At 38.6% G+C, this 26,401-nt stretch overlaps 1 protein-coding gene across 2 annotated transcripts in view; it reads left to right on the top strand.

Moving 5' to 3' along the window:
• LOC109936100 overlaps positions 1-26,401 on the top strand; it is a 129,346-nt gene that overhangs the window by 48,120 nt on the left and 54,825 nt on the right. For both annotated transcript variants that reach the window (XM_048613611.1, XM_048613612.1), the window contains 4 exons: positions 8,166-8,313; positions 16,001-16,166; positions 24,612-24,753; positions 25,489-25,660. In XM_048613611.1, the coding sequence (XP_048469568.1) occupies positions 8,166-8,313; positions 16,001-16,166; positions 24,612-24,753; positions 25,489-25,660 (628 nt within the window). The remainder of the gene's footprint in view (positions 1-8,165; positions 8,314-16,000; positions 16,167-24,611; positions 24,754-25,488; positions 25,661-26,401) is intronic.

A 26,401-nucleotide genomic window follows, 5' to 3' on the forward strand; every position in this document is an offset into this window, starting at 1 on the left:
CATTGACCATTTCTCCAGATGGATGAGACTGCATTGACCTGAGTGGCAATCTCAGACTGTTCTGGCAGGGTCTGATGTCACGGCCTCCACTGATACTGGGAGAAGAGGGAAAATCCTCCTGTGCGCACTACCCTGTCCATCGGGTTCCTGTTGACAAAGTGAGATACCAGTTCTCTTTTCTCTGATGTGTGGTGCAAATATAATTGTGCAATGCAGTTCTAGACTAACAGTGCTTGTCTGGGTGCACGAGGTCTTTTAATTAAAAGATGGTGCCAGGGATGTTCATCATTCTAGGATATTCCAGCATTGGCAAATGGTAGAATTGGGCTAGCATCGGATGAGAGTGCACAGTAAGGGCAGGATAGGTAGGTAATGAGGTGAGTTTGGGATGATGCATTTGGAAATGTCACCCTTGCAAAGAGAAACCTTCCTTGAAAATCCACTTGAAAATTGACACTTAGCCAAAGGTCTTAGAAATAGACTAATTCTTTACTAGATTAACTTACACAATCATATTTTTATAACCTTGAAACAATCTCTTATTAGAGAGCCTAAATATGTATGCTGTTTCTGTTTCGATGTGTATTTTCTTCTCACTTTTAGTCAAGCTGTGTCCCAACACAGATTATTATTGTACGCACTGACCTACTAAATCTTATGTAGGGATGGTTGATTTTAGTTCTGCCAAAAGAGTATCTTTTATGACAAATGCAAACCAGATCTATGCATGCATGCTACATGATTTTATGTCTAATTTTAAACATGTATAAACGTGTATAAAGCATGCATGGAACATGCCGTATTCCTCTTAACTGCTGGCTTGTGAAGCAACAAGGATTTGTAAAATTGTGCCTTGCATGCTAGATAATGTCCTAATTCTCAGATATTGGAATAATTTATTGTACATTATATACTTCACTGCATGATAGGTGAGGAGCAGTGAAAGAACGTGTACTTTGATCTGCTTTATAGTGAATGTATAAGATTCCCTATAAACAAAGAGGACTGAGTTTTCACAAGCTACATAAGGATCTATACCCCTTGTTTTGTAGAGAGACAAAGTTGAAGGGCTGAATGACCTTTCCTTGGTGACTTCTTTTCCCATTTGATTTCACTGCTGTTCTGTACACATAATGCTTCCAATAAATTACAAATTTGCTCAAATGAGTAATTCATTTAATGTTTTTATATTTTACAATTGCACTATTTTTACAGCCACTTCTCTTAATTGTAGTAATAGATTTTTAAAAGAGTAAATTTGTAATTTTCCAGACTGATGACAAGTGTATGGTAAAAGATTAACAAAGTTTAAATTGCTCATTAACCAGCACAAGTGGCAACATTTTTGAATGTATTTGTTGTTTGTTTTTCTTACACTAATATTCCTAAAAATATTTAAGGGTAATCTTGGCTGTTTTACTACTACAACTGAAAATTTATCACAAAACATATGTTAGGGTTAGGATTAGCATTTTGTTGGGGTGTCTAGTGCATCACCTGTGAGCACCCCCATTTTAAATATCTTAAAAATGACTCCGAGAAACAATTGTGAATCATTGTTACTTTTATTAGTGGTTATACTCTTAAATATCAAAAGTCTTAATTTTCTGTTTTTCAAAAGTGTGTTTTGATGTCTTTGTTTTTAAAACAGAAATTTAATTTTAAAGGCCTTTTCAAAATCTGCAAATAAACATAATTAACATAAATTCACCATAATACCTATTTTATTCATTCATGGGACTTAGGTGTTGCTGTCAGACCAGCATTTATTACCTATTCCTAATTGCCCTGGAAAAGATATTGGCCCTTTCCCTCTTGAAACCTTTCCTGTAGGCATTTATTTCATCTGGTGCCATGGTCAGTTTTGTGGATGAAGTTGCCTTCCAGCACAATTATTTTAAACTACTGCAGAAGATCAAGAAAACTCTGAATGTAACTTGAATTTGAAATTCCACAATATTTTGTTACACAAATCACTCAACCATGTGGAAACTCTACCACACAGTATTGAATAGCATAGATAAGATGAGTTCAGAACATCACTTCAGAATAAGGGGATTAATTTACTGAGTAAGGGCTGAATTTATTTGGATGTTCATTTTTTTAAAAAAGCCTTAGAGATAACAATAAAATGGAAGTATATTTTGTGCTTAAGTGGAATATATCAGCTTCACGAAAGAGTTCAAAGTGCAGTTATTTGATAGATTGTGGGAATTGACAGGACCAGCTGTGTGTACTTAATTGTTTGTGTGATACAGTCCCTTTGGTTGGGCCACATTTTTGGGTTTTTATTGACAGTTAGCTTTCAGTTAACTTTCAGCTTCGATATTGACTGGTGATCTCTTTCATTGTGTATCAATTACACATTTCTTCAACAAAGACCTTTTTTTGTATCATCTATGAAGGCAATACTTTATTTTAGCCTCTGTTCCCTCCAGGTTGTGCCAATATGCAGCTATCCAAACAGTCCATACATTACCATTTTAAGACACCCTTCATACAGAAAATCGCAATCTTGAAGGGACTGTGGACTAAGGCTAGACTCTTATCCACCGAGTTTAGGAATTGTAGAAGGTAACTTGATTGAAATACAAAAGTCTGATGTGTCTGACAGGGTTGATTTGGAAAGGATGTTTCTTCTTGTGGGTGAATGTAGGATTGAGAATTTTTGAAATGCAGTTCCTCCAAAGTTGGTGAAAGCAGTCTTTGATTGTTTTTAAGGCTAAGGTAAATAGATCCTTGGTATGAAAGAGGTTGGAAGGTTATTGGCTGTAAGTGGCAATATGGAGTAATCGGATTAGCTGTAATCTTATTGAATGGTGAAGCAAACTTGTGGGGCCAAGAGGCCTATTCCTGCTCTTAAATTGTATGTTTGTATGGCCTGCCAATGGTGCTATCTTCTCATCAGAAGATCTGGGCCATAATGTGGCCTGATACCATCTACAAAGGTCATAAGAAATGCCTGGGACCTAATGGGATGAGGGAATGAGCGGTGCATATTTATTAGGCGTTAATTGGATGCGAATTGATTGTGTAAATATGGGTAGCTTGACCCTTTTTAATTTCAGTGCTCCTTTTACTGCCATTCCCTTCATTGACCTTATTTACTGATGCACAGTTAGTGTTTAACATTCAGCCCCTTGTTTACTCTGCTTGCCTTTTAGTCACATTGTTACACTATTTCTTGCTTGGATTTTTCTCCTAAAACGATCTCTCCTTAACCCTACCACCACCACCACCACCACCACCGCCCTTGATTCGAAGCTTTTCCATGGTCCTAATTATACAACTGGCCAGCATGCTGGTTCTAACCCAGTCCGACAGAATTGTTTTCCCCATCCCTGAGTACTGATGCCAGTGCTCTATTTAATCAAAACCTTTTCTTGCCATGCCATATTTGAGCCATTAAATTGATTCTATAATCTGTTTGATCCTATGCCATTCAGTGCATGACTTTTGTAATAATTCTGTGATTATTACCTTCTGTGTTTCAATTTGAACACTAACTCCTGAAACTCTCAACAGAACATCATACCTAGTTCTACCTATGTCTTGGGTTCCACTATGGATCATAACCACTAGATCCTTCCCCCTCCTTATACTGGCAGTGGTGTTTGGCCCAAAAAACCATGTTACTGACAATGTCCCTACCACTAGGCCAGAAGGTCCAGGTTCAAATCCTATTTCATGATGTCGTGGCCGCAGAATGTGCTATAACATTTTCAAACGAGTTTTTTTATTAGAAAAGAACTTTTGTGTCTCTATCTTTGTAAACTGCTTCATTTCTTGTATTGTTTTCCTTCTGTTTCATCATGCTGCTGGTAACGTTTGAGAACTATGGAATTTCATTGTTTATAACTTTTTTTGATATAGACTACTTTACAGGAAGGAATCCAAGCAGTAGGAAGAGTGGCAAAGTTTATGAACTGAGTGAGCAGCAACTTTCCAAAATTTTTAGTGTAAATTGGTCTGTTAAATAAACACTGTAGGAAGAACAAAAATCATGTGACTCATTAAAAGCCGAATACCCAAATCTACATTTTTTTTTTAAATGAGCTTTAATATTTGTGAGAGCATTACAGGGATATTTGCAGTAATTGGGCATTCTTGTGTAACAAATGAAATTACTTGTAATTAGTTGTCAGAAGGCTACCTTGTCAACTTTTCAAAATGTATGTAAGTAATTGGAATTGCAAAGTATACTTTGCCAGGGGAGGAATCGAAAGAATGAGTATTATAGTTCAAAGTAGAATATAGAATGAAGTGGCATTCACATTAATATATTAAAGACTGAAGACTGTGCAATAAAATTTTCTGGCCAAGTATTGGAAAAGGTGCACATGCTGGCAAATGCTAAAACAAGTGTGTAAATTTTTGTTTCTAATTAACCTGTTCAGAGAGCTGGAGCAGATGGGACTTGAACCTCATTGCATCCCAAGAGGGCACCCACTCTCATTTTAATATGCCTTTATTACGAACAATAATTACAGTCACATTAGCTTGGTGGTCATATTCCTTCTGGATTCATTCTGAAGCTACAGCTTTGAACTCCATTCTATAATGTAGAATTGAAATCCATATTGTCTGAATCTTGAAGTGACAAAATTAAAGCAGTCTTACCAGGCAGATTCGGTTGGCAGTCCTTATGGGTATAGTGTAGATTGTGGGAGATCAAAACACCATCCTACTTATGAAATTTGGCTCTGGTAATAAGGAGTGTTCTGGTTAGGGTCTGTAGACTGAGTTTTCACTCCTAGGTCCTGATATTTTCTTGGGGAAGAAATGAGGATTTGGAATTCACTCATTTGGATGGCTGTGCTCAAAAGGTGATTTTTGACAATAATATGGCTGCTTTCAGGAACTGATTTCAGTTAAAACCAGAAAGTGGGAAGCAGATGAATCATGCTATGCGCAATATGGGTAGGCGATGGCTTGGTGGCATTAACGCTGGACATTTAATCCAGAGACCTAGATAATGTTTTGGGGAACCAGATTCGAATACCACCACAGCAGGTGGTGGAATTTGAATCAATAAAAATAAATCTGGAATTAAGAGTCTAGTGATGAGTCTAATCCATTATTGATTAGTGAACCAGATGGGTTTTTCCAATAATGTCCTTTTTAGGAAAGGAAATCTGTCATCCTTACCTGTTCTGGCCTACATGTGACTCCAGAACCGCAGCAATGTTGTTGACTTTTAAGTGACCTTGAGCAACTGGGGATGGGAAATGAATGCTAGTCTAGCTAGCAATACCGTTATCCTGTCAATGAATAAGAAAAAACGTTTCATAGCCTTGGTAGTTTGTGGTGAATGAATCATCTCCTGACTCTTCAGACTTTCCAACATGTACAAGACACAACACATGAATTTGATAGAATACTTTCCACTTATCTGGATGAATGCAGGCCCAAAACATGACACAATCCGAGGCAAAACCGCTCATTTGATTAGCACCACCTGAAATGTTCACTCTTCCAATGCAAGTGGTCTGTAACAACAGGGCGTAACATTCACAAGGTTCACTGTAGCAAACCACCAAAGTTCCTTCAATTGTACCTACCAAATCAGCAACCCATTTGGAAGAACATGGGCAGCACATGCATAGGGTCATTACCAAAGTTACTGTCCAAGTTACACAATACCAAGATTTTGAAAAATATCTTTTTTTAGTCCCGATTTGTCACATACATAGATCCCCCTACCTAATTGCACTTTTGGCATTCCTACACGACATGAATTGCAGTGGTTCAAGATGATGATCATCAAATTCTCAGGGGTGATCAGAGATAAACCAAATACTTGCTTTCCCAAAAGTGGTTAACAAGACAACTGTATATAAAAGTATGCATGGCACATTCATTCCTTCCATACTATTATTGAAACCCTTGATAATTGAGAAAAATGAGACTGTTTGTTTTTAAATCCAGTGGTGCATATGATATATCTGAATTAGTGTACAGTTAAGGAGTTAAGATGAACCAGGTTCTTGAGTTGGACATTTTCTTTGAAACACTGATTAGCAAGTTGTATATGTTTTGTTTGGTTGAATTGCTGTTTATTTGCTAATCTGAACTGTACTTCTACAAAATATTGAGAATATAGTCAGCAAACCTAGAAACCATGTTTAAAAACGTTCACCTTAATAACCCTCACTGTAATGCAATTGTCATGATTTGGGTCACCAAAGGTTCTTTAAAAGTTTAGACTTAGCTGCTGACGTACAAAAGTTTAAAAAGGTCCTGCTTCCTGATGATTCAAAGGAAGTTTAGGAAGAAGCTTGGCTCCAAACTACTGAGCTGAGTCTTGATGGGGTTGAAATGAAAATAAACTTCTAATTGTATCCAAGAATAAATAGTCTGTTAGTCACTGAATGCAGTCCTGTTAATGTGTCTGCACATGGATACGCAGCACTACGAATGTCACCTCAAGACTTGTTTTATGAGACTAAGTTGTGACTTCTTGATACCGTTTTAAGGACAAATAAGATTTCAAGGTAGTGTCATTACATAACAGCCAAAGGGTAGTTAATTTTATTAAATTTATTAGATAATGACTAGTGCTTTATTTTTCTTCTGTGTGCATGTACACATGTAGCTTTTCGTCTTTTTTTGAAACACACACACCCGTCGCTTGTTTAACACTCCCAATGTGTTCCTAAAAATTGATGTGCTAAACCGTAACATGCTAATTGAAAGTCATTTCCCCATAAGGTACGATGTAATATGGGTTATGTTCCTGACAGCGACTAGTTAGGTCAATCAGCTAGATGCTTAGCATGTGGTTCAGAATGATGTGTGGGCTCAATTCCGGTTCTGGCTGAGATAGGCCTTGTTACCTTGCTTCTTGCCCTCTTGAGAGTTAAAGGCAAAAACTGCTCAACATGAAACAACAGTAGACAATGAGCCAAAGACCTGCCTTTGGGTAGAGAGCACAAGAATGAATGAATGTTCCTGACCTTCAATTATTTTTGTGTGTAAAAACCTGCTTGAACTTAACAGTCTCAACATTCCTTTCAACATTTTACTTCTATGAACTTACTACTCTTACTAACTTAGCTGTTGTTTGCCATTCCCCTCCCCATCCCCCAACCCCCCAACGTTGTCCTGCTCCCTGTCTCCCACACTAAGTTGCTCCTTCCTGCTTTCTGCCCTTTTATCCTTTCAGTTGCTGCTTCCTTGTCACTCCATTCTCTACTTTCTCTCCCTTTCATTACCATCAATTCCATTCCGCCTCCTGATCTTTCCTTGCCGTACGTATTGCTTGTCCCCTCCCTCCTGTTCACATCCATTCCTTTCCTGATCTCCTCACTTCTTTCTTCTTGCTGCTCCTCTCCCATGCCCTCGCTTATTACCTCTGTCAAGATTCACCTACTGGTTATGTGTCAGTGGGAGTGCAGGAGGCCCGGAGAGGAAAAATTAAGGTCAAATTTTATTAAATTATGATGCTAAATCTTATCAGTGACTAATACAAATATAAATCAAGTACTGGAAACACAGAACAGAATATTCTGAAAATACACACCTACTTCTTTAGAGATAAATCAATATTATTCCAGCCAATCCTTGAACCATATTTCTTATTCCTCTTCCGGACTGTGCCTCCCCACTCCTGATTTGTGTCTCCTTATTGTTTACGCTCTCACTTTTTTTTTCTCTCTCTTTCTCTCTCTGGTTCTCTCATGCTTTCTCTGCCTTTCAGTTTGAGAGATTGATTGACAGCAGAATTTGGAAAATGCAGAGGCTTATAATTATTATACATATGGATAATTGGAACGTTTTACTTAAAAGAAGTTGCAAAGTTAAATGTGCACGTACACCAGTGACATTTATTTGCTAGACACTATCTTTTAATAATGCTGTTGTAAAAATAACTGGAAATAATTTATTTAGTTAGACATAGGCAAGAAGTTTATTTTAGAATGATTTTATTAAAATTAAGAATCAACAAAAATGACCTCCAAGGGTATTATGGCTGTGTATTCTATCAAGACATGCTAAGGTAACTAATCTAAATGCTACTATATGTATTTGTGAAATAAGCTATTCCAATATTCATAATTGCATCAGTTTGAAAAGTATTATGCAAAGCTCAAATCAGTAAGAGATTGACATGAGACTGTGTTTTAAAATAATTATGTGAATTGTTAAAGCTGTTTGTTTTGCAGCATTCCACAAAATCCTATGTGATACCCCAGGAAACAAGGAAACTTTCAAGTCTGGAACAATTGAAGCTAGTTGAGGAAAACTGCAGTTCAGTCATTAGCTTAGTTAAGTTTGAAGAAGCTGGTGGAATAACAATAGAACTGAAAGAAGGTAAGTGTATAGAGAAATCTTAATAATAGAGTTTCTTGTTGATGTTTGTGGGGAGCATGCACAAAGCAATGTAAGAAGTTGCAATTTTATATCGTTAAGATTGCAGCAACACATTAAAGTTCATAAATGGGGGTAAAATCTGAACACTGAAGTGAAATATTTGCTTCATAGACAAGTGTATCTGTATTTTGAAAATATACATGAAAACTTAAAAATATTGAACAGGTACTTAGTCAAAGCAAGAAGAAAAGGAAGTTTTAACATTTTGGTTTTAACATCCTTCCTAACCTGGCTCTTGCATTTGAAAAATTACTATGTGTGCTCATGTAAAAGTTGTATTTGTGAAATGGGTTTTTTTAATGCCAACATTCATGGTTAACTTTTACATGAATAATATTTGAGGAGTTGAGTTGTTTTGCACACTTTATTTGGACAACAGAGAAGCCCAAAAGCCAACCATTGTAATGGAAGAAACTAAAAAGTCACTGCACTAAAGATTGCATGTTAATCGTCATTTATAATCTCATCACCTCATTTTGAACAAATAAAACAATACGTAAACGTGTAAATGTTTTATGTACTTCAGGTACTCGTTTCCTTTTTTTATTTTACGGGACATGGCTGTCGCTGGCTCAGCCAGCGTTAATTGCCCATCCCTAATTTTTCAGAGGGCAATTAGGATAAGTGACATTGTGTGTCTGAAGTTGCATGTAGCTCAAACCAGATAAGGATGGCAGTAAACAAGATACTTTTTTTCACAACAATCAACATTGTTTACCTGGTAACCATTAGGCTAGCTTTTAATTCTAGATTTTTATTGACTTCCAAACTTCAACTTTTATTCACTTATGGGATGTGGGTGTTATTGGCTGGCCAGCATTTTATTGCTCATCCTGAGTTGTCCTTGAAGGAGGTCGTGAGCTGCTGTTTTAAACTGCTGCAGCCCACGTGCTGAAGGTAGACCCACGATGCCATTAGGGAGAAGATTTCACAATATTGACCCAGCAACAGTGAAGGCACGACAATATATTTCCAAGTCAGGATGGTCAGTTGCTTGGAGGACACTTGCAGGTGATGGTGTTCTCATATATCTGCTGCCCTTGTTCTTTTAGGTGGAAGTGGCTGTGTGTTTGGAATGTGTTATGTAAGGATCTTTGTGGGATTTAGTGGGATTTACACTCATCTTGGAACTTTAAACTCAGATTATTAGTCCAGTGACAATGTCACTGCCCCACTATCTCTCCAGTTGCACTTGAGAAGGTGGTTGTGAGCCACCTTCTTAAACCATTCCAGTTCATCTTGTGTCCCACAGTGCTGTTAAGAAGAGTGTTACAGGATTTTTTTTTTATCCAGTGACAGTGAAGAATAGCTATACAGTTTGGAATTAGGATACTGTGTGTGGTTTGTATTAGAACTTTCAAGTGCTGGTCATAGAGCTGTACAGCATAGAAACAGACCTTTCAGTCCAACTCATCTATGCTGACCAGATATCCTAAATTAAATAAATGGTCCCATTTGTCAGCATTTGACCCGTATCCCTCTAAACCCTTCCTATTCATGTAACCATCCAGATGCCTGTTAAATGTTGTAATTGTACAGCCTCCTCCACTTCCCTCTGGTAGTTCATTCCATACATGCACCACCCTCTGCATGAAAAAGTTGCCCCTTAGGTCCCTTTTAAATCTTTCCCCTCTCACCTTAAACCTATGCCCTCTAGTTTTGGACTCGGCTACCCTGATGAAAAGACCCTCAAGAATTTATAAGGTCGCCCCTCAGCCTCTGGTGCTCCAGGGAAAATCACCCCAGCCTATTCACCCTCTCCCTATAGCTCGAACCCTCCAACCCTGACAACATCCTTGTAAATCTTTTCTGCACCCTTTCAAGTTTCACAACATCCTTGCAAGAGCAGGGAGACCAGAACTGCACGTAGTATTCCAAAAGTGGCCTAACCAATGTCCTGTACAGCTGCAACGTGACCTCCCAACTCCTATAGTCAATGCACTGACCAATAAAGGCAAGCTTCACTATCCTATCAGCTTGCGACTGCACTTACAAGGAACTGAACCTGCACTCCAAAGTCCGTTTGTTCGACAGCACTCCCTAGGACCTTACCATTTAGTGTATAAATCCTGCCCTGATTTGTCCTACCAAAGTGGAGCATCTCACATTTATTTAAATTAAACTCCATCTGTCACTCTTCTGCCTATCTGATTAAGATCCAACTGTGCTCTGAAGTAACCTTCGCTGTCCACTACACCACCAATTTTGGTGTCATCTGAAGATTTACTAACCATTCACATCCAAATCGTTTATATAGATGACAAAAAGCTTTAGACCCAGCACCGATCCTGGTACTCCAGTCCATTTGCTGCTGTTTTGCCTTCTTGCTGGTTGAGGTTGGGTGTCGTTGGAGGACCTTTGGTGAGTTGTTACCATCTACAAGATAGACTGCACACACTGCTGCCACTGTGCATGGTATTAGACTGAATGGGAGGGTGCGGAGAATTGAAATCAATCAAGCAGGCTGCTTTGTCTTGGGTGGCATTGAGCTGTTTGAATATTGTGGAGTTGCACTCACCCAGGCAAATCTAGAGGATTCCACCAGACTCCAGATTTGTGGCTTGTGGATGGTGAACAGGCTTTGGGGACTCAGGAAGTGTGTTACTTGCTGCAAAATACCCAACCTATGTATAATATAGCTGGTCAAGATTAGCTTCTGGTCAATGGTAACCTCCAGGATAATGTTAATAGGAGATTCAGTATTGCTAATGCCATTAAATTTAAAGAGACAATTGGTTAGTTTCTCTTCTATTGGAGATGATTATTGCCTGGCTTTTGTGTTGTACAAATGTTACTTGCCACTGCAGGATAAGCCTGAATTTTGTACTGGTGTTTTGCATGTGGACGGAGTGCTTCGATGTCTATGGAGTCAAGAATGGTGCTGACCATTGTGTGCTCAACAGGGAATATCCCTATTTTTGACTTCAAGATTGAGGAAAGGTCTTAGAAGCAGCTGAAGATGATTAGTGTCCCGAACAACTCTGGCAATGATGTCTTGGAACTGACATATTTGATCTGCAGCATCCACAGTGATGTTGCTTTGTGCTAGTTGGAGAATTTTCTACCTTTTTTCATTTGACTTTCATTTTTTATCAGGCGTTCTTGTACAACTTGACAAATTGTTAGGAGACTCCGGAAACCGATCAATGATTTATTCTCCTTTAAGCAGGGAGAGTTGGTCTTACCTCCGTGAAGCACAATACAAAATCTGTTGGGTTACAGATACCTCCTAACTTTATATAAAATATCATAATACCATAATTCCCACATTTCTTTGTCCAGGTGTAAAGATGTTTTCATCTTCATTCGCACTGTCTTTAAACTTTCTATTGTATTGAAACCTGTGGCTAGTATCTGGGTGATTCCAAAATCTGGCAATCATTCAGTCCAATATTTTGTGTTGTAGTTAAATGCTGCATTAAAGTTACAGAAATTACTATTATTTTGCCAGATTTTTTTTGTGAAGGCTAGCCCTCTCAGAATAGCGCACCAGTTAGAACCAATCTATATGAGAGATACCTTAGCACAATGCAGCAATTTAAATGCTAGTACTGATCCAGAGAATCCCCATGTTGAATGTAACTAATCTTTTAAAGTATGTGATAGTTTATTCTTCCGTGGAAGAGTTTACTATCTTCTGAAATTCTAATAAAGTCTAACCATGTGTCATGAAAGACAGTGTTGCCATTCTTGGTTTTCATTCAAAAACTGTAATAGAAGCTCCGATTTTCTTCACTATCCAACTGATGAGCAAGCATAAGTACTTCCATAAGACCATTAAGATCTAGGAGCAGAATTGGACTATTCGGCCTATTGAATCACGGAGCAGACTCAATCACGGCTGATAAATTTCTCAACCCATTCTCTTGCTTTCTGTTTGTAACTCCTGATCCCGTTAATATCCAAGAACCTATCTCCGCCTTAAATACATTCAAAGACTTGGCTTCTGCAGTTTTCTGTGACACCGAGTTCCACAGATTTACCACCCTGTAACTGAAGAAATGCCTTTTCCTCTCAGTTCTAAAGGATCATCTCTTCACGCTGAGGCTGTACCCTCAGGTCCTAGTCTCTCCTACTAGTGAAAACATCATACCCACATTCACTCTATCCAGGCCCCTCCGTATTCTGTAAGTTTCAATGAGATTGCCCCTTTATCCTTCCATCTCCATAGAGTACAGACCCAGAGTCCTCAACCGCCTCTCGATTCCAATTCTGATTTGACTTGTTGTGGGAGGTAACAACACCAAGACCATATGTTGTTTCCATTTTGGCTGGGATGTAACATGAGTCCATTTCCCCTTTATTCTTCCACTGGTTATATGGTTCAGATCTGTAGAAAATCGAGGAGTAATTTTACCCTGATAATTTATACTTGCTTTCTGCCAACTTTCACAATTGCCACTACAATTTTAGTTTTGTCTGAAAACTTGTTTCAATTTCAATGATACGCCCTACAAAATCCGTGAAGAATCACTAATTGATCTCCTCGTGGAGCTTGTTGAGTATGAGTTCCTTTGGTAATAGGTTCCAGCTGGGTAGGCCATCGCCTGTGACCTGAGCTCTTAAGCGCACCAAGGGATTATTCCCCACCAGGTAATGGGGATCCCCATTGGTGGGCTCCCTATGCAGGAATCCTCCCAGTTTGCATCAGGAACTTGGTATGGAGGGTTTTGCATGCAGCTGTCCCATGTTCTCACAGATTGTGGTGGTTCTTGGACTCCCAGCCCAACTGTTTATTTTGTGGTGCTGTGGAGTCCGTGGACAATGTTTATATTGATTGTGGATATTTACACTTTTTTTCATAAACTTGAAAAATCTTGTATGTTTTTTTTGTTGCACTTGAGCTCTATGCACCTGATCCTTGGGCATCTGGTATGGAGTGTGGACAGATCGGATGGCCACCTCGTGGGTCTGCTCCTGGGCCTAGCCAGGCTGGATATAAACCGGTCCAGGCAGCAGGCTGTGGAGGGGCCATCTCTTCTGACTGTCTGCCCTTCTGCGGTTATGTTTGTGCCTGATGTCTTTGGAGAAGGAGCATGCAGTGTCCATCAGTACTCTAAATGTCTTTAGTAGGAGGTGGACACTGTTGGGGGATACAGTGCTTTATTTCTTCCTCCCACTCAGTTTTGATTTAGTTCCCCCTAACTTCGATGGTTTGCATTGCCCATAATGGGCTTTGCTTGCAAAAACTCAAATGGCGTTTGGGTGTTTTTACTGGTGGCGGTTACTTAGTTCAAAAAAAAGCAGAAAAAATGTGGCACTGATTTCGACGGTGGGCAGGTCACTCAGTTTTGTGAGTCTGTTTCTGTTTCTGGGTAGAAAAAAAATAAAGCAGTTAACTCAGATGGTTAGAGTGTGGTGTTAATAACATTAAGATCAGGGGTTCAATCCCCATTCTGGCCAAACCTGCTGGCTTCCACCTAAGACTTTAATGAGCTCTTGTAGTGTAGTTGTAATTACCCTGCCTCTAAACCATGAGGCCTGGGTCCCACCTGCTCCATGAGGTAATGTACTATTATCTTTGAACAGGTTGACAAGAGAGACAAAATAAATAAAGCCAAAATGGTGCCCTTAATGGGCTTTGCATATAAATGTTTAATTGGCTGCCTGGGTGATTATTGATGGTGGTGGTCAGCAGTTTAGAATAAAAATGGTGATTTTATTGGTGGGAAGGTTGCTCAGTCGTGTATGATAACACTTGTATGTAGAAAAACAAAGCCCAGAGGGCTATTATGGTGCAGAATTAGTATCTCTACTTTTGAGCCAGGAGGCCCAGGCTCAATTCCCACCTGTTCCAGAGGTGTGTAATAACAAATTTGAGCAGGTTGATTAGCAACTAGGTTTTTTAAAAAGTGGATCTAGTATGAAAAGAAAAGAACATAAAGCAGACCCAATGGTTATATCTGCCGACTGTCTGCTCCTCTTCTGCAGTTACGTTCATGCTTGGGTGTCATTTGAGAGGGAATACGTGATGTCCATCAATGCTCTTGCTGTCTTTAGAGAAAGGTGGGCAATGTGCGGCATACAGTGCTTTATTTCCCACTCCAGCTCCATTTTGATTTAGTCCCTTCCCTCTTTTGTTACCTCCCCTCACTTTTGATGGTTAGCTTTGCCCTTAATGGACCTTGCATGTAAATATTTAATTAGCTGCACAGGTGATTACTGTTGGTGTTTAGTAGTTTAGTTTAAAAAACAGTCATGGTGATTTTGGTGCTGGGACATGCGCTCAGTTGTGTGTGATGACACTTCTGGGTATAAAGAAATGGAAGTAAAATAAAGCAGATCCAAATGAAAAGGGGAAAAAAAAAATGACCATTGGGTCTGCTCTGCTGACTGTCTGTCTGCCACTCTTCCATGGTTATCTTCATGCCTGGATGTCATTTGAGAGGGAGCATGTGGTGTCCATCAATGCTGTCCCGTGTCTTTTGGAGAGCAGTGGGCATTGCAGGGTATATAGTGCTTTATTTCTCTACCTAACTTCACTTTTGATTTAGTCCCTTCCTTCTCTCCCTATCTCCCTCCACCACCCCCACCTCCCCTTCACTACTTCTGTGGTTCGCATTGCCCATTGATGGGCTTTGCTTGTAAATATTTAATTGGCTAAAAGGGTGATTACTAGTGATATTTATAAAACAAAAACAAAAATAGAAATTGCTGGAAAGGCTTGGGTAAAGTGACTTGAAACATTAACTGATTTCTTTCAGCAGGTGCTGCCAGACCTGCTGAGCTTTTCTAGCAATTTCTATTTTTGTCTCTGTAGAAAAAGGCAGACCCAACTTTATTGGTGGTCGTTAGTAGTTAAAACAAAAAAAAAGTAACGATAATGGGGTAAAATTTGGTTACATGTGGAAAATTCGTGAGGATATAAAGGAAAAGGAAATCAGATCCAGGAATGAATCTCAGACTGTCTGTCTTTGGCTGGACTCACCTATGTATGCCATGAGTAGTGGTTCTATTTTGGTGTTCAACAATGAATGATGTTCCTTTCCGGTCCGGTCTCCTGAGTTATTACAGGTTAAAACTTTCAATTTTAAGCAGATAGCCTTTGGTACCATTACATCCACCATGTTTTTTAAAAGGAAGTACTTACTTTAGCAAGTTTACTGAGTAGTTAACATGTAAATCCGGTCAGTTTTATTAAAATGCTGTTTATGAATGTTCAAGCATATTAATCAACCAACAATTCCAGATTCACAACCAATATTTTTATCTATTAATCCCACCTTGCTGGCTGATTTGGGTATCAATAAAATTGAATTGTTAACCACTATTTTTGCAACCAATCAGTAGCTAAACCACTTTGAATGTAGCATGGTGATTTATTGTGCTTTCATTTTAGGTTATGAGCATTTACTTTCTGCAACTAGCTGGTAGTCTAGAAAGAACTATTCTTCTCTGATCAAATATTTAACCTATTTGACTTAGAGATGTTTAACAGTTCTATTTAGCTTGAAATTCTTTATTTGAAGCATTACATATCTTTAATGAGGGGAAAAAAAAGTTGTTTTACAATCGAATTTTCTCCTTTTAACTAATTTTTAGTTTTTAAAGGGTTTTCTCACCATTAATACAGAGAGTATTGAAACGGATCTTGCTTGAACTAAACTTACTTTTTTTTTGTAAACAGGTGAAATGTTTCCAAATAAGTGTGAACAAATGCCTTGTATCAGTGCTGAAAATTATCTGGATCGCAAACCTCGTCAGGAAGACTTGGTGGGTTGTGTGACATCTGACCAACATGTCGTTCCTCAAATCCATATCATAAACCTAATACCGATACCCAATTATTTCAGGTACAGAATTCGTTGTGTATATTAACTACTCAAGAAAAGATTGAGTTTTTACTCTGTTTATTTTGCTTATTCTTTCACTAGATTTGGGCTAACTGGTTGGCCAGCATTTTTGTTGTTCTACCTTAATTGAACTTTGGAGGTGCTGTTGAGCCACTTCTTGAAATGTGGTGTACGTACACCCACAGTGATGTTGGGGAATTCCAAGATGTTGATCTAGCGACGGTGATAATGGCAATTATAGTTTCCAAGCTAGGATGCTGTGTGGGCTGGAGGTATTCTTATGCGTCTACTGCCCTCCTCTTCTAGATGATAGAGGTTGTGGGTTTGGAAGGTACTGGCAAAGGAGATTTGGTGAATTGTTGCATTGCACCTTGTATTTGGTGCATACGTCTACTGATCTACCAGTATTGGAGGAAGTAAATCTTTATGGTGCTATTTGGAGTGTTACTAAAGTGTACTCCTTTGTCCTGGATGGTGTTGAGCTGCTCAAGTGTCATTAGAGCTGCACTCATCCAGACAACTGGATAGTATTCCATCACATTCCTGATTTGTCTTGTTAGGTGGTGGGCAGTCTTTAGGAGTCAGGCAATGAGGAGTTAGATGTGATGAAATTCGTCAGCCTTTAACCTGCTTTGGCAGCCACTGTGTTTACATGGCTTGCCCAGTTCAGTTTCTGGTCAATGGTAACCCCTAGGATGTTGACACTGGGAAATTCATCAATGGTAATCCTATTAAGTTTAAAGAAGTATGGTTAGATTTCCTCTTGTTGAAGCTAGTTATTGCCCAGCACTTGTGTGGTGTGAATGTTACTTACCACTTAAACAGCCCAAGCCTGAATGTTGTCCAAGATTATGGACCTAGACTGCTTCAGTATCTTGAGTCATGAGTGGTGCTAAGCATTGTGCAATCATCAATGAGCATGCCCACTTCTGATCTGATGGAAGGAATGTCATTGATATATCAGCTGAAGTTGTTCAGGGGACAGTCCCCTCAAGAGCTCCTACATTGATGTCCTGGAACCGAGATGATTGATCTCTAACAGCTACAGCCATCTTCAAACAATGGATTGTTTTCCCCTTGATTCCCTTTCATCTCATGTTTGCTAGGGCACCTTGATTACCATACTCTCAGATGCTGCCATGATGTTAACGCTGGTCACTGTCACTTATCTTTGTGTTCAGCTCTTTGTCCATGTTTGAACCAAGGCTGTAATTAGGTCAGAATGTGCATGGCCCTGATGAAACCTAAGTATCAGTAAGTGTTACTTGATAACACTCTCAGCAACCTCTTTCCTCATTTCGGTCAAGTGAAATTGACCGGGTTGGATTTGTCCTGCTTTTTCAAAAAGCCAGTGTTGCTTTGTATGGAAGTGATAAGGCTAACACAGTGATGTGTTGTTTGAAAAGTAAACTGGGTCATATATTCCATGACAGGGTATAATCAATGAAAGTTCAACTTACATTTGATTTAAAAAGTAAGTTCCTCATATGTTTTCATCTTTAATAATAAAAAATGTGAAATACTTAACTTTACAACATTTTGTCAATTATTAAAAATATTGACTTCTGGAAAATGCAATAACCATAGCAAGAGTGAATGAAGTATTGAATATCAAATTAATCTGTAATTATTTCTTAAGCAACTACATAGCAATTTGATTGATATAAATGTCACTGTTCATTAATCCTGCTGAGTGTATGTGATTTTTTTTAATTTGTAGCAAATGCCACAAAAATTAAGAAATCTCTAAATTATCCACAGAGCACTGCTGTTATCTGGTGTACAGTAACACTGTTGACATCTACCTTCAAGAAGGTTTTGATGTATATCATCTGATCATGATCAGTTGATGTAGCCTAAATACCTGTTTGGGGGTGGGGTGCTTCCTGATTTCCAGACTCTGTTTGAAGAAGTGCTTCCAGTACAGCATAATTTTGAGGTTATTGACCTGCTCTGCAAACCAAAACAAATAGTTTCTATCTACCTTTCAAATCAAACTTTTAAAATATCTCAATTGGATAACCTCTTGATCTTCTGTACTCACTGAAATACAGATCTTATCTGTACAACCTGTGTCCCTATTATTCATCACATTCATCACCCCGTATCATTTTGGTGAGTTTCTGCTGCATGCACTCCAAGGCTGATATATCCATTTGAGAACTGATGCCCAGAATTAAATGCAGAACTCTCGATGCAGTTTAAATGGACTCTTCAACAATCGCAACTTAATGTATTACTCTTTTGTATCTCAAGTGAGCTAGAATACAGGCTAAGATTCTGTTAGATTTTTCATGTGCCTACTGTCTATCTTCCATAGTCATTGATTTGGGAACATGGACTGCAGTAAGTCCCTCTGCTGTTTGACATTTTCTACCTTCTCATTCAGAGATCTGTTTTTCATGGGTTCAGAGTGGATACTGAACTTTATACTGAACATCTTTAAATTAACGTTTCTAAAGAGATTGGTTTTCCTTTTGGATGTTGTCTAAATTGTCTACTAGGTATTGTCTATTCCCAGCATTCTTTTTAATTTTTTCTCATTTCCATTGTTCAGTTTCCTTTTTATCCTTACGGTTTGGTTCCAATGCCCATTTCAATTTATTCTAATGAATGTTTTCCTAACCAGTTTTACTGTGTTAGGGTTTCATATTTATTGTCAGACAGAGAAAATAATCTGAAAGATCTTGTTTTCATTTTCTGCAGGGTGTTTATCTATTGTCTGCATTCCATTATTCTTTGATCAGAACATATTTTATTAGTTGAGAAGGAAGCATATCCGTATCATCTGGTATCAATATTATCATTAGTTTCTATTGATAATGATCATGAATAAACTTTTAATTTGTTCCTTTAAAACTTCATTGTCTGCCATTTTAACCAGTTTAAAATGCCTGCCCACTGAAATCATGCTTTCATTCTATTACCTTTTAAATGTGTTTTATTTATATTGTTTCATAATTATTTGTATTCAAAAATGCATAAAACTTGTAACTACGTCGTGTAACATGTTTGCTAGGCTGTGCTGCTTTCTTTCAGTACAGTTAATCTGTAATTGGCTAGACCAATGCAAAAGATCAAGGAACTTCTAGCACAAATTATAACCAGTGCAAATAAAGTTTGTCTTTTACACTTTTAAAAATGTACTAAATGCATTAAACACATTGAATAAGTCACCCCTCCCCTTAATTAATTTAATTAATTACCATGGCAGTTTTCCACTAATTGAGTCTGTTTGCGGGTGATTGATCAGGCTCTTCAAATTACACTTTTTGGGAGGTCTTGGAGTCAAAGACCACAAAGGACCCCAATTCCAACTTGATACAGGGGTATGTTCATAAACTTGAAGGCCATCTTTTTCAGCGTGAATCTATGCAAACCCTTGTTATTGCTCCGCCTGCTTCTCTCTGGGAGAAGAAAATAAGATTATAATATTTCACTTTATAATGTGAAGAGAATTTTACACAGCAGTGTACTGCAAACTGTTCTATATTGCTTGTATTTTCTGCAACAATTGAAATGAATCAGACATGTGATATTTAAGAGCCACAGTCATTTTGACTGGCACAGACAGAGCTATCTTCGCCATGCTTTGAGGCTGTAATTGTGGTTGCAAGTTTGCATATTTCACACAGACCTTTTTGTGAAGTGAAGAAACCTCGTGAGATTAGGTACGCACTAAAACTGGGGGCAGCTGCCACCAAGGCACATTGGGGAAAGACCACTGTCTAAGGTCTTTCTGGTGAAGTTAAATGGGGTCCATTCAGTTGTTGGACCCTCCCATTGCCTCAAATATGTGTAAATATAATCTTGCACAAGTAAGAAATGCCTTTTGGTTTGTTTGTTGGAGAGTCAGTCTGCAATGGTTTGTTTGTTTGTCTCTTCATATGCTACTGTACAGCACCAATCTACTTTAGTGATTTATTTGTATATAAAAATATTTTTATGAATAAAGTATATTTTAGAAATTAAAAAAAGCCACTTGGGGAAGACTACTGTCTAAGGTCTTTCTGGCAAAGTACAGTGGGGGTCTATTTAGTTATCAGACCCCCTTGGTACCTCCAATGTATTGAACTACAGTCCTGCATAATTAAGAAATGTCCTGGGGTTTTTGAAATTGCAGGGAATGCCAAATTCCCAGTATTTGCTAGTTCTTTATGTGCAAGGACTGTTCAGAACTGCCTCAGTAACTATGTATATAAAGATTTTTTTTTATAAATAAAAGGTATATTTTTGCAATAAAAAAAGCCTCGAGGCAGAAACTTTGCAGATGGGAGCACCGCTCCCTCTCCACTATGGGTAAAATGTGATCATCAGGCGTGAGTTATTTACAGTGCTGCTGTATGTGGCACAGATCTATTCCATACTTCAAGACTGTGCCACTGCAGTCACCTGAGCCATCTTCCACTTGAATGGGACTGTGCCCTCGGACATAATGTGCAAAGCTCTGGATAAGGAGGGGAAGGACGTACCCAATACCACCCTCATCCTATTGGCCACCTTTGTGTGGCTGTAGCAAGTTGTGTGTAGATCCTCGGTATATAAACACCAAGTGTCACAACATATTGAGGTTTTACCCCTCCCCAGTGTTATGAAGGATGGGTCTGGCCTGTCTGCAGAACACTCTAAGTACATGCACTGTTAAGTATTATCTGTCCCTTCATGGAAACATTTTGTGAAGGAAAGCACTTTTGACTACAAATCCATCAGGCAGTGGGCAGCATGTAATTCTCTCGACAGCGTCCAGGATAAGGAGAGGGTTAATTCTGTCAGGTGGTTCCCTGAGCAGACTGTCAAAGTCATTTGGCAGAATCCCTTATTGCCAGAACTTCGCAACAAGCACCAAGACGTAGTTTGGCTAGCGGTAAGAAGGGTACAGTGTGTTAGATCCTTCATGTACGCCCATATTCTCTCCTCCATTCCATGCTACCTTCGAAGTGGGCTACGAGTGGGGAGGAGAGTGTCATACATCTCCTTTTCGAATGTGTCTCTAATAGGTCAGTTTAGATATAGATGCACCGACTTTTGTCGAGGTTTGACCCAAGCAGCTCCATGATGTCAGATCCTGTGATGTATAGGCTGTTCCCTGGGACGCATTGAGAAAAATATCAACTGCGCCTAGAAGGCCATCAACTTAATGAAAGTTGCTCTTTAGTCTGCCTGAAACCTGTTGACCTTCCAGTGTAAAGTGTTGACCTCAACCAAGTGTAGGAAACTGGCACAGTTCAAGGTCCAGGACTACGTGCTGAGGAATGCACTAAAGGTTGGAGCAGCTGCGGCCAAAGTACAGTGGAGAAAGACTACCATCTAAGATCTTTCTGTCAGAGTATAACGATGGTCTGTTAGGCTCTCAGACCACATTGTTGCCTGAAAATGAAATAGTTTCCTGCGTGAGTAGATGCCTTTGTTATTGCAACATGGAGGGTAGCTCTAGGGGATGTCAAAATCTAATGTCAATTTTTTTTTCTCTCCGCAAAGACTGTACAAAACCTTTCTTGGACCTTTTGTGTGTACCTAAACTTTTTTATGAATAAAGTATATTTTTGAAATTAAAAAAATCGTCATGCATTGGCCCTATATGACATTTGAGGGGAGAATTATTCCCTGAAAATCCTTGATTACAAACCTTGAACTACATAGCCTGCCATATCTCCTCTGATCTACTGACAGCTTCTCCTCGATCTCCAAGTCACATTTAGTTTCAAACTGAAATTCTACCAGAGCAGGAGGCATGCAAATCCTTTTAACAAAATGGTTTCCTTCTGTCGTGGAATCAGTAGTGTTTTGTATTGATACTTGTAATTTTTTGCTACTGTCCCTAACTGCAAAGGGAGCCCATTAATAGAAACAAACTCTGCTAGTTTCTAAGGAAACTAGCGCTGAAACTGTATTTGGAAACTAAAACTTTGAGCATTACTGAATTTCTAGCGTAGAAAGCATGGGATTGTAAAATAGATTCGCAAGAGATTTACTGCAAAAAGGCAGCCATTTCCACTGGATGAAAATTTACCACTCTGCTTAATCCCACTATCCAGAGCTTGGTGTGTATCCCTGCAGTTGTACAGCATGTAAAAGGGCATGGATAAATTTTAAGCTCACCATATATGATCCCAGTGACGCAGTATAAGAAAACTGAAGAAAATAAAGGCTATATTCAGAAATTGAGAATGAGCGAGTGCACAGGTTGCAACTGTTCCTGTTACTTTGAGATACTTGGTGGATCTACATAATCTAGATCTTCCAAGAAGAATTGAGAATGTCCTGTCTGCCAGTGCCGTTTTGGTGAAGACTGTGTCCATGGAATTCTGTGCATTGCTGTAATTTGGGAGCAGGCTGACTCATTGTGGTTTGGCAGGGGGTGGGGAGCTGAAATTCTCGAAGAAGAAGAAAAGAGTTTTTAAAAACGTTATAGTGGAGCATGACCTTTGTGCTGAAGATACTGCTGAACTCATTTTTAAGATTTTTTTTTGGTGTGTGCAATTTATAGCTTAACATCAACCTCAGTTTGTGTGTTAACTTGTGTAAATTTATGTTGATTGGACTGGGTGGTTGGACTTCGACAAAGTTAAAAAATCTGATTTAATCTGTTTAAGTCTTGAGGCTGCATCCTTTTTAGCAAATAAGTGGAACTTTGGATTTCTTCCTTTACAAGATTAGTTACTGATCTCTACCCAATGTGCTTCCCATTGAAGCGTACTTGTATGCAGCTTGGATCCTGTTTTCAAGCCTTAAGTGACTTTGTGACCAAGTAACACTATAAAGGTGCTATTTGCCTAATTTAGCTGCCATCTTCACTACATCCATCCTATCAAACACCTTTACATTTAAAGACCTCTGTTAGGACACCCCACAGCCTTCTCTTTCTAAAAATATGCTGCCTTTCATAAATTTGTGCTGTTCCAAAGTACCTCACAGCCAATGGAGTATCTTTGAAGATAAATTTCTCTTGTAGTGTGGGAAACTTGAAAGCTCGTTTGTGAGCAATGGATACTGATATGGTCCCCTCTACATTGGGAAGACGAAACGCAGATATCTGCACTGTACATGCACCAATCAACCCAACCTTCGCATTGCCATCCACTTTAACTCCCCCAGTGATATGTCCATCCTTGGCATCCTCCACTGTCAGAGTGAGGCCAAACGTAAACTGGAGGGACAATACCTCCTATTTCACCTTGCGAGTTTACAGCCTAGTGACCCGAATATTGACTTCACCAGCTTCAAAATCTGTCCTTCCCCCAACCTGTCCATCTTCCTACTCCTATCCACTCCACCTTTACCACTGACCAACCACAATACCCACCTACCTACATCCACCTACCTCCATCTCACCTACCCTCCCCCCAGCTCCACCCCTTCCTCTATTTACTTCTGGCTAGTAGCTAGTGAAAACATCAGAATAATTTCTGAGATACTCTGTTCTTGCACTTCTGTGCTCCGCTGAATACACTTATTGTAGGCTTTTGATTATTTCTTCATTTCATGTTTTCCTAGTTGTCATCCCAGTGAGTCAGTGCTGCATCTTCATTGCTTTCTATATTAAGTTTCTCATGACTGCATCCCTTTAATGAATTTTCAAAAAACTAATTAAAAACTAAAATAAAATATACAGACTATGTCTGAAGAAAACTGTAAGGATTTAATTCTGACCAACAAATCACGTCTTTTCTTAAATAGTACAAAGCTGCATTGATATGATCCTGAAAAGTCTACAGTTGCATTTTAGGTTATACTAAAAGCAGAACTAGTTACTTGGTTGTCAGTTTCGATCAAAATTGTTTTTTTCCTACCAATGTGTATAAATATTCTGATCACATCGAAATTTCTGTTATGTAAATCAAATGACTGGATGGTCTTGTGGCCCAGGTGGATTTCAACTTGTAAATACTTATGGCATATGCCAATAGTGGCAATACGATTCCTGGTCAGCCATGGAATGGAAAACCTATTGGAGCATTTACCATTACAACCAGCTCCAGATTGCAACCTGCAAGTAAAAGTCTATGTTCCAAAGCAACCTGGACTTCTTAGGAGGCTGGTTAGCCATTTGGCCAGAGTCAATGTAGGTCAAATTAATGCCAGCAGCATGGGTTTGATTTCCAATCCCCATGGATTTGGGTCTGGCCTCTTTGCCCTGACCTTAGGCACATCTCAGTAGACTGGACCTGCCTTCAAGAAGGAAAGTAGAATAGAAATAAAATAATTATGTCCATGTTTTTAGATTAATGGATTTTTTTTTCCTTTATGCTGTATATGTATTTGTGAGCCTTCTCTAGTTTTCAACCCAGATATTCAGGAAGGCGGAGTGATCCATCTGTTATTATACTAGACAATTTTTAAGTTATTTTAGTTGATTATTTATTATATGGTTATACATAAAATATTGTAACATGTATTTATCATTATACTCTTAACAAATCCCTTTTTTGGGATCTCAAAACTTAGGAGCTCGGAAGATAAGAGTGTTAACTTGAATGTTGAATTTACACATGGAAATAATTGCCCAACTGTCTACCTGGTTATACAGAGCAATAAGCCTATAAACCTGAACATCAGCGGTGAAGTTCCTTCTTCATTACAACTTAAGGTAATAAAACAATATCAGGATCACATCATCAAAGTTGCTGCAGTCATTTAGAACATGTATTCTTAAGACAATTATTCAAAAATTTAGGATGGCATGGTGGCTCAGTGGTTAGCACTGCTGCCTTACAGCACCAGGAACCTGGGTTCAGTTCCACCTTAGGCAACTGTCTAACATGGAGTTTGCACATTCTCTGTGTGTCAGTTTCCTCTCGGTGTTTCAGTATCCTCCCGCAGTCCAAGGATGTGCAGGTTAGGAGGATTGGCCATGCCAAATTGCCCATAGTCTCCACAGATGTGTAGGCGAGGTGGATTGGGCATGGGAACTGCAGGGTTATGAGGCAGGGGGGAGTTCTGGATGGGATGCTGTTTGGAGGTCTGTGTGGACTTGATGGGCTGAATAGCCTGCTTCCACACTGTAGGGATTCTGTAATTCCATGAATAAGTATTAAATAGTAGTCTTTCATTTAATATTATTTTTCAAAATGTTGCAATTATACTTGATATTCTTTAATGTATTATGCTTAAAATGGGAAAGTTTAATATTCAGTAAGCAACTTAAGTTAAAATTGATTTTTATATTTCATCAATGTTGTTACGAAAGTGTATTATGCACTTTTTTCCAAGTGTAAACCAATTTGGCATCAGACAAAACAAAATTAGAAGGATGCCTTCAATAATGACATTTTGATTATAAATGATAATCAGATTTGAGTAACAACATTGCATAATTTCTCAGCTATCCCACAGAATTCATGCAACTTGGCCAGGATTGAAATCATCAGTTGTATCTAATCTTCCAAAAGCTTCAGAACAATTGGTGGAGTGGGCAATTGAAAATGAACGTGGTGCTACATCATTGACAGAGATTCCATTGTTTGATGAGATCAGACTTAAATGTAATCTTCGTGGTAAGAGAAACTTTTTAAAGCTTTCTTTTGTTACCAAAGAAATTATGAATTTAATGATAAACAAAGAGGTGAACCAAAGATATGTGGAATGGGAAAATTACGAAATAAAAGCACAATAAATTTAGAAAAGGCATCTGAGCCAAGTAGTGAATGCAAACGGGATTTTTTGCACTAGTGCTAAGGAAATGAGACTTTAATTATATGAGAAACTCGAGACGTTTACATTATCCTTGGAAAGGAGAAGGTGAGGAGAAATTTTAATAGAAGAATTTGGGATGAGGTGTAATTGTAAGAGGATAAATATGGAGGAATGGTTTCTAGGGAAATGATAAGCAGAGGGCACTGTTTTGAGGCATGGTTTAATTCATAAATTCAGATTGGAATGTATATTGTGTTTTTTTTTAATTGTGGATTGAAATGAGAGAGAACGTTTTAAAACCAGTGTTTTGGGTGGGGGGGAAGAAAGGCTGCATGATTTAAAAACAGTAATTGAATGACTGCAGCCAAATGGAAGACCAGAGATTGAATTCAGGTACAGTTCTGCTTAGTAACAAGAAGTTGATTGGGTATAGACTAGTGACCATTTATCAATGAAAAATGCCTTTTGCCTGCCAACAAATATGATTGTTTGTCAGGTACTGAATAGTTTGGGACTGGAACCAAGATACAGAGAATTATCTCCACCAGTTCAGGATCTGTCTGTCTGTCTGTCTGTCTGTCTGTCTGTCTGTCTGTCTGTCT

The sequence above is a fragment of the Rhincodon typus genome, chromosome 28 (genome assembly GCF_021869965.1).
Source record: "Rhincodon typus isolate 14 chromosome 28, sRhiTyp1.1, whole genome shotgun sequence".
Taxonomy (NCBI): domain Eukaryota; kingdom Metazoa; phylum Chordata; class Chondrichthyes; order Orectolobiformes; family Rhincodontidae; genus Rhincodon; species Rhincodon typus.